The sequence below is a fragment of the Amphibalanus amphitrite genome, unplaced genomic scaffold (genome assembly GCF_019059575.1).
Source record: "Amphibalanus amphitrite isolate SeventyFive unplaced genomic scaffold, NRLGWU_Aamphi_draft 000588F_arrow, whole genome shotgun sequence".
NCBI lineage: Eukaryota > Metazoa > Arthropoda > Thecostraca > Balanomorpha > Balanidae > Amphibalanus > Amphibalanus amphitrite.
The window spans coordinates 220,390-229,122 of record NW_024882082.1 but is presented as its reverse complement, the minus strand read 5'-3'; the positions used below and the strand labels follow the sequence as shown (position 1 = coordinate 229,122).

The 8,733-nt window shown below is 49.8% G+C and overlaps 2 protein-coding genes across 2 annotated transcripts in view; both read left to right on the top strand.

The window, feature by feature from the left end:
- LOC122394384 (GTP-binding protein Rheb homolog) overlaps positions 1 to 8,733 on the top strand; it is a 56,028-nt gene that overhangs the window by 17,700 nt on the left and 29,595 nt on the right. The gene's annotated exons all lie outside the window — the stretch shown is intronic.
- On the top strand, positions 774 to 6,004 carry LOC122394383 (protein RFT1 homolog). The gene is made up of 9 exons (XM_043391244.1): positions 774 to 799; positions 1,525 to 1,610; positions 1,934 to 2,050; positions 2,532 to 2,721; positions 3,017 to 3,244; positions 3,599 to 3,838; positions 4,619 to 4,869; positions 5,123 to 5,251; positions 5,633 to 6,004. Exons 4-9 carry the CDS (start codon positions 2,650 to 2,652, stop codon positions 5,904 to 5,906), a joined length of 1,194 nt encoding a protein of 397 aa, XP_043247179.1. The 5' UTR covers positions 774 to 799; positions 1,525 to 1,610; positions 1,934 to 2,050; positions 2,532 to 2,649; the 3' UTR covers positions 5,907 to 6,004.

The window sequence follows — 8,733 nt, the reverse complement described above, 5'->3', positions numbered from 1 at the left end:
TCGCCTTTCGCTAATAACTTCTAATGGGCGCATGCTAGAGCGATAAACACCTCAGATGTGTTCAGGTCGACTATACGGATCAACTGTATGCAACATGACCGTTTCCGGCCAGGTCATGACCTTGACCTAAGGTCAACTTTTCAAAATGTCTGTTTAATGTCAATTTATAGTTCATCCGACGCGTCTCTGCGTCTGAGTCGACGAGAGAAACACGACGCTGCCAAAATCAATATCGTTGCTCTCATGAGTCAAAAGTTATGACAAAAACATTTTTCCCGGGTATTTTTAGTTTTTGCCCTCTGGACTACACTTTTCCATTTCCTTTTATGCATAAAAGTTGTCAGGTGAAGTTGCACAATGCGCATGTAGGGTTATGCGTTTAAAATGACGCGGGATAAGGAAAATGCTGCAAAATAGGCAATTCTAGCTCACTGAATTCTAGCTACAGTTAAAAAAGGAACATCTGCACCGGAAATGTCTACCTGGATGAGAGTGCTCTTCAGGGTATTCTGCTGATCTGCTGCTGAAGTTTTCGCCCAATCAAAATTGACAGAGGGGCGGAAGGCTGGGGGAGGAGGGGAGTGACTGGAGGCGTATATATCTTTCCCGAGCGAAAAAAACAAACATTCCAGTTTTTTGGCGCTTTTGTTTCAATTGTGGTGGTTCTGTTCGAAGGCTCATACAGATGGTGTTTGCGCAAAATTTCCAACGGAAAATCACCGACTATTTAGTGTCGACAGCTGCATATTAACTTTTTGAACACGCCTCCATCACTGCTTGTTTATTGGCTGTGTCTGTGGTATTGGGCTGTGTTGCTGTATCAGTATATACCGTGTGTTGGTGGGTGATTGTGATAATATTTTGATGATTAACCTTTTTATTCAGCGGTAGAGACCCACACGTTGACTCCATTATAAATATTGTCTCTTTATCATGAAACAGACTCAGAAACCTTGGCATGAATGCTCTCAGGCTCTCAAGAGAATGTTGAAATTCAGGTCTCAAAAGATTAAAATTACAATAATGAAATGTTTCACCTACCTTCCAAGCCATAAACACTCATACTGGTACTGGATGGAACTTAAAATAAAAAACAGGGGTGGATAATTAGGGGTTTGTAGCACCCCCTGGGATTTTCCACCAATGAAGTACCTATATGCTGCAGAGACCAGGGCCCTGTTTCACAGTTGATAGCAGCATGCTACTATCAAATTGCGCGAGCTGACGTAATGTGATGAGGTCACACTAATGTCGTTTCGTGTAATCCGTGAGCTGTGTTTGGAACAGAGTTGCTGTTTCGTTGAATGCTATGTGTTTGATCGCGCGGCCGTGAAGCTGTTGGCAGCAATATTTGATGACATCACACAGATTGACGGCGTCATGGTTTGCTGATGTTTCCATGGAAGCCCAATTTGACACGTGTGATAGCAGCGTGCTGCTATCACCGGTGAAACAGGGCCGAGAATAGCATGGTCTGTGTTGCACATATTGATGCTGAAGCTATACCTATCAAATGTCTTTCAGATAACCTACCGAGTGTTCACATTCATCATAAATGCAGTCATTCTCCGGTATGTTACATCTGATGTCCTGGGCATCATCAATGTCAGGTATGCACCCTTTACTTTTTTCCTTTCATGCATCAGTGATGCATCCAATGTCTGAGTTCCTAAGTAGAACATATGCTATTTTCTCACCAGAACTGTAGTGTGTACTCCATAAGAAAAATGCTAATTTTTCATATGTTTCTAGTTGAACAGAGTTTGTTCTTATTTTCTAGTTATTGTATAAAATGAAGTAATATACGGTTATCTTCATAAGCATGAACCGAATTACCTGTTCCTTTTGACTGACATTCAGTTCTTTTAAGTGTAGTTTTAAAGTAGGTAAATCAATTCTGTTCAAAGTTCTGAAGCCCTAGTCTGCTTCCCAGGCCGGCTCTACTCTACTCGACTGCCACCTTTGTCAGTGTGGAGGCTTTCCGTCGGGCGGCGCTGGGCGTGACAGAGAGCAGCAAGTGGCGCCAGGCCATCAACTTGGTGTGGCTCAGGTACATCGCTCCGGTCCGGACATCAGTTTAACTCGAAATGGTCACAGCTGTTGGGAGAAGCTGCATATCGGCAGTTCCCAGCAAGAACATCCCAAGTGTCAAATTTTCGAAACTGTGATTTTCATACCATTCGACTCAGCTCGACGAGCTGAGTCGAATGGTATAGAAATCTCAATTTCAAAAATTTGACACTTAGGATGTGCTTGCTGGGAACTGTCGATATAGGTACCTACTTCAAAAACAGGTGTTGTTGTGGAATGTGGACTGTGGAGGCAGTCAATGGGTAGCAGCTAATCGGCACAGTTCTGTTGAGTAGTAGTGGGTTTAAAAGGTCATTGCCTCGATAAATGACGTTTATTTCTTCAGATGTGGGATCGTCATAGGCACATAAGTATGTAATGTTTTATTGCCAGTGAATTGAGTGTATTACAAAAGAGCAGTGTTGTAATTGCCTCTGACTGACGCCCCGCTCCCCTGTTAGCGTGCCCGTGTCAGCGGCGGTGTCGGCGGCGCTGGCCGGCCTCTGGCTGCACGCGCTCAGCCAGCCGGCGCCCGAGGTGACCTCAGAGTACCGTCTGGGCGTGTGGGTCACCGCGGCCATGGTCGTACTGGAGACGGCCGCCCAGCCGCTGGTCATCCTGGCGCAGGCCATGCTCTTTGTCAAATTGAAGGTGAATGACGGCGGTGGGGTGACGCAGAGGAGAGGAACAGGGTGTCAGGGGAAAATATTTGAGGCGCGTCGGTTCCCCGATGACTCTGCTATATCAGTGAAATTATATCCGAAGCTCAAATCGCCTGCTGTGACAGTCGTTTGCGGATCGTCGATCGTTCACACCGCGTTGAAGTACTGTATTCTCCCTACCTTGCTGGCATATGTGGATTATCTCTGACTCTCTTATCGTCTTCTCGCCCCTCCCCATCTCCTCTCACCACTCTCTCACCCACCCGCTCTCCCTCTCTCCCAAGGTGGTAGCCGACATGGTCAGTCTGTGCAGTCGGGTGGCGCTCAAAGCCTGGCTGATCGCCCTGTACCCGTCCCACGCCATCTGGGCCTACTGTGTGGGCCACGCGGTCAGCTCCGCTCTCCTCGTGGTCATCTATTACGGCACCCTGCTCTGGCACGTCCGCTCACCGGATAACTGTCTACCGGTGAAGTCGGCGAGCGAGCTGGGACCCAGACTGGTGCCGGGACAGGTGAGGCCAGTGAACTATTTGTAAAGGGGCGGGGTTTCAAATGAAGTCAAGCGTTTTCGCGGTCATAGTGGTTTCTTTTGGCCAAGTCGTCGCATTCTTCGTTTCATTTAGCTAGAACTTTAGGTCTAAGGCCTCTTAGATTGCAGTCAAACGGTATTAAGACCTACCTGTGTTACAGACAGCTCTCGGCAGCGCTGGATCGAGTATCCTCAGAAATAGAGCCAAAGTTGTGCTGCCACGTTTTCCCAGCAACCGCGTCTGCCTCTAACATTTCCTGTCGCGACGGTGGCGATGTGACCCTTGCTGCCATCTCTCTTCACTGATCAGTAATACCTCTCCTCCCCTCCCCGTCAGCCGGCGCTGGACCGTGACCAGCTGGCCCTCACCTGGAGCTTCTTCAAACAAGGCCTTCTGAAGCAGTTGCTGACGGAGGGCGAGCGCTACCTGATGACCGCCTTCCACCTGCTCGACTTCTCCGAGCAGGGCCTGTACGACGTGGTGGCCAACCTGGGCAGCCTGGCGGCCCGCTTCCTCTTTCAGCCAGTCGAGGAGAACGCCTACGTCTACTTCTCGCGCACAGTGGAACGGGGAAAGGTAGGTGGCAACGTGGCTGATTGTGTGGTAGGAGGTGTTTGATGTTAGTTTTTTGTTTGTTTGTTTTTTTACTGAGGAGTAGTGGCATTTGGTGAAAATATCAGTAACGTTGACCACAGTGTGTCGATGCCCGGTGAGGCGCCGAAAAAGCTGTAAGCACACACTCCTCTGATATTAGCCAATTATACTCGTAGCTACTCTTCATCTCCGCTATAAGTCCTTACTGCCAGTCGTTGTGATCTTCATCTTGGTGTCTTTTTTGTCATTCAGTTTGTTTTGTTGCCCAGCTTCTATCCTTCTGGCCATCTCTCCCCTTCTCGCCAGTCACTGGAAGGGGACAGTTTGGCACCTCTCTTCCAGCCGGTGCCTGACAGCTCCCTCCCCCTCCAGCCGGTGTCTGCGGTGGCGGGCCGGGTGCTACACGACCTACTCCGCGCTATGAGTCTGACCCTACTATTGGTGCCAATCGGAATTTCTTTTCTTGGAATTCCAATTTTTGTCCAATTCCAATTTGGAATTTGGACGGAATTCTTAACATTTTTTGGAAATTAATCGGAACACAAGGCCTTTAAAATTTAAAATTTTAAAACGGAGGCCTTTAAAACGCTTTTAAACACTTTTAAAATTTACGCAAAAAATGCAAAAATCGTTAAAAATTGGAATAGCCCCCGCTTTGGACAAAATTGGAAATTTACTTGGCAATTTCTTGGAATTGGATCGGAATTGGAATGGAAATTTCATGAAATTGGCACCACTAGACCCTACCCCCTCTCCCTGCAGCCGGTGCCTGCCGCGGCGGGCCGGGTTCTGCACGACCTGCTGCGCGCCATGAGCCTGCTCGGTCTGGTTGCCGTCACGTTCGGCTGGAGCTACTCCCACCTGCTGCTGCGGCTGTACGGAGGCGCCCTGCTGACCGCCGGTCCGGCCGTCAGTCTGCTGCGCGCCCAGTGCGCCTACGTGCTCCTACTGGCGGTGAACGGAGTGCTGGAGTGCTACACGTTCGCGGTGATGCGCCAGGAACAGATCAATGGGTAAGTGCCGTGGAGGGTTTATGGAAAGCAGTCGGGAAATGGTCGGTGGCTTAGTAAGCAGTGAGGTAAATTAGTCGGTAGAGGCTGAGCGGATTAGGAAATGACGTTCTCATGTTGGTTTTTGTTGTTGTTAGACTGCCTTTTGCGGCTAAAGGCGAAGTGGAAAGGCTGGCCAGTCGTGTCGATAAAGTGAAGCTAGGAACGTTACTATCGGGCGCTTTGACAGGTGTTGTGGCGTTTTCCGGTGTTTCAGGTATAACCGGAAGATGGTGCTGCTATCTGTGATATTCGTCATCTCGACAGGGATCTTTACTAGGCTATTCGGCGGGGTTGGATTTATCCTCGCCAACTGCGTCAATATGCTGACCAGGATATACGTTTGGTGAGTTTTTGTGTTTTTGAATAGATTTGATTTGTCCTAATTGGTCTAATTATTTACATCATTATCCAATCTGTCATGGATAGTCAATATCACGCTTTATTCGCCGATCTCGATATACTTGGATCTCGTTACTTCACCCGTCCATCGACTGATACGAATGTCTGCTGTCCCCAATAGTGTCCTGTACCCCTCTCAATTCTCATCCCGTCCCCTCCCCGTATGCTGCTGGTTCCCGATACAGTGTCCCGTGCCACTCTCAACCATCATGTCTTCGTCCCATTTTCTGCTGCTGCTGCCCGCTCGCCCCGTCCAGTGTGTTGCTGGCGCTTGATGCAGTGTCCCGTACCTCTCTCACCCTGTCCCCGCCCCTTGTGTCGCCAGTTACCGGTTCGTGGCCGGTCTGCCGCTGGAGCCGGCGGTGTCCGTGCCGCCGCTGCTCGGTCTCCGCCCGCCGCCCGCCGTGGCTGCCGCGCTGGTGACCGCCGGCCTGCTGGCAGCCGGCTCCGAGAGCTGGCTGTACCCCAGCTCCGCCGCCGCCCATGTGGCTGTGGGCGCGCTCTGTGGGGCCGCCGTGGTGGCCGCGGCGGTGTACAGCGAGCCCCGCCTCCTCCAGGCGGTCAGGGAGCGGGTCGGGGATAAACTGAAGCGCAGCTAGGGGGGAGTGCTACTCACATGGTCACGCAGGGAATAGGGGTTGTTTTGTTGTGATATTTATGTGCATTTTGGGTTGAATATACACCGTGCCTGTCAGTAGAGTGGATCTATCAATTTTAAGACTGGTGCGACTGCAGGGGGCGTTGTTTAAATATCCATTTGACTAGGATTTGGCGTTATTTGAAACGCTCAGTTTTTGCAGCGAGCTTTTCCTGTTAGGGCCTGCGAGATACCCGCGGAAACACATATCTCTTCAGCATTGCGCGCCACACAGGAATGCGGCTGATTCACGTGCTTTTGTGAGCGAGGTGCTTCCCTCCGGGAGAAATTCGCCGTCCCCATATGCTTAACACAGAGCCGAGCGGCGGCTGACAGGTGGCCGGCTCTCGGGAGATCGGCAGCCGACACTCGAAAAATCGACAACCCGCCGCTGAATGCGCGTGCGGCAGTGCTGAGCCGAGTCGTTCCCACGGTCTGAGGTACCCCCAGTTTGAAGATTCGGCCTTAGAATATGTAGTTTTAAATACGTAGTTTGACGTACATCTCGGAAAAGTGAGATACGGCCAGAAATGAGTGTGGGTCCCTCCGTTCTGAAGATTCTGATCGACGCCGATTGAAATAATTCGCCGTGCATATCTCGGCTTATTGACGACCGATTGACACGGGATAAACACCGATCGATACCAAATGGCTCTGTGTGTGTGTGGGGGGGGAGGGGGTAGAGTGGCAAGTTTTCCTACCCGACGAACCCGGAATTATCCCGAGGGGGTAGGTGTGGGAGTAGAGTCGGGGGAACGGGGGGGGCGAGTGCAAGTACCAAGTACTTTCGCAAGTACCAAGCAAGTACCAAGTACTTTTACAAGTACCAAGCAAGTACCAAGTACTTATGCAAATACCAAGCAAGTACCAAGTACTTTGGCAAATACCGAGTACTTATGCAAATACCAAGCAAGTACCAAGTACTTTGGCAAGTACCGAGTACTTTGGCAAGTACCAAGCAAGTACCAAGTACTTTTGCAAGTTCAACAAGTTTTTCGTGAATATCTAAGCTTCTAGACGTCCGATTAACACGGGACGAACACCAATCGATCCCAAATTTTCTCCCTCATACTTTGATTGCCAAAGCGACGCGGAGCGAGCCAAGATATCTTGTTTAAATATCCATTTGAGTAGGATTGCGGGTTTTTTGAAGTGCTCAGTTTTTGCAGCGAGCTTTTCCTGTTAGGGCCTGCGAGATACCCGCGGAAACACATATCTCTTCAGCATTGCGCGCCACACAGGAATGCGGCTGATTCACGTGCTTTTGTGAGCGAGGTGCTTCCCTCCGGGAGAAATTCGCCGTCCCCATATGCTTAACACAGAGCCGAGCGGCGGCTGACAGGTGGCCGGCTCTCGGGAGATCGGCAGCCGACACTCGAAAAATCGACAAGCCGCCGCTGAATGCGCGTGCGGCAGTGCTGAGCCGAGTCGTTCCCACGGTCTGAGGTACCCCCAGTTTGAAGATTCGGCTGTAGAATATGTAGTTTTAAATACGTAGTTTGACGTACATCTCGGAAAAGTGAGATACGGCCAGAAATGAGTGTGGGTCCCTCCGTTCTGAAGATTCTGATCGACGCCGATTGAAATAATTCGCCGTGCATATCTCGGCTTATTGACGACCGATTGACACGGGATAAACACCGATCGATACCAAATGGCTCTGTGTGTGTGGGGGGGGGGGGAGTAGAGTGGCAAGTTTTCCTACCCGACGAACCCGGAATTATCCCGAGGGGGTAGGTGTGGGAGTAGAGTCGGGGGAACGGGGGGGCGAGTGCAAGTACCAAGTACTTTCGCAAGTACCAAGCAAGTACCAAGTACCAAGCAAGTACCAAGTACTTTTACGAGTACCAAGCAAGTACCAAGTACTTATGGAAATACCAAGCAAGTACCAAGTACTTTGGCAAATACCGAGTACTTATGCAAATACCAAGCAAGTACCAAGTACTTTGGCAAGTACCGAGTACTTTGGCAAGTACCAAGCAAGTACCAAGTACTTTTGCAAGTTCAAGTTTTTCGCCAATATCGAAGCTTCTAGACGTCCGATCGTCACCGGAAAAACACCATTCGATCCCAAATTTTCTCCTTCATCTTTTTATGGCCAAAGCGACGCGGAGCGAGCCAAGATATCTTGTTTAATTATCCATTTGAGTAGGATTGCGGGTTTTTTGAAGCGCTGAGTTTTTGCAGCGAGCTTTTTCTCTTAGGGCCTGCGAGATACCCGCGGAAACACATATCTCTTCAGCATTGCGCGCCACACAGGAATGCGGCTGATTCACGTGCGATTGTGAGTGAGGTACCCTCAGTTTGAAGATTCGGCTGTAGAATTGTAGTTTTAAATACGTAGTTTGACGTAGATCTCGGAAAAGTGAGATACGGCCAGAAATGAGTGTGGGTACCTCCGTCCTGAAGATTATGATCGGCGCCGATTGAAATAAGTCGCCGTGCATATCTCGGCTTATTGACGACCGATTGACACGGGACAAACACCGATCGATACCAAATGGCTCTGGGGGGGGGGGGGGGGGATAGAGTGGCAAGTTTTTCTACCCGACGAACCCGGAATTATCCCGAGGGTGTAGGGGTGGGAGTAGAGTCGGGGGAACAAGGGGGGGGGCGAGTACAAGTACCAAGCAAGTACCAAGTACTTTCGCAAGTACCAAGTACTTTTACAAGTACCAAGCAAGTACCAAGTACTTATGCAAATACCAAGCAAGTACCAAGTACTTTGGCAAATACCGAGTACTTATGCAAATACCAAGCAAGTACCAAGTACTTTGGCAAGTACCGAG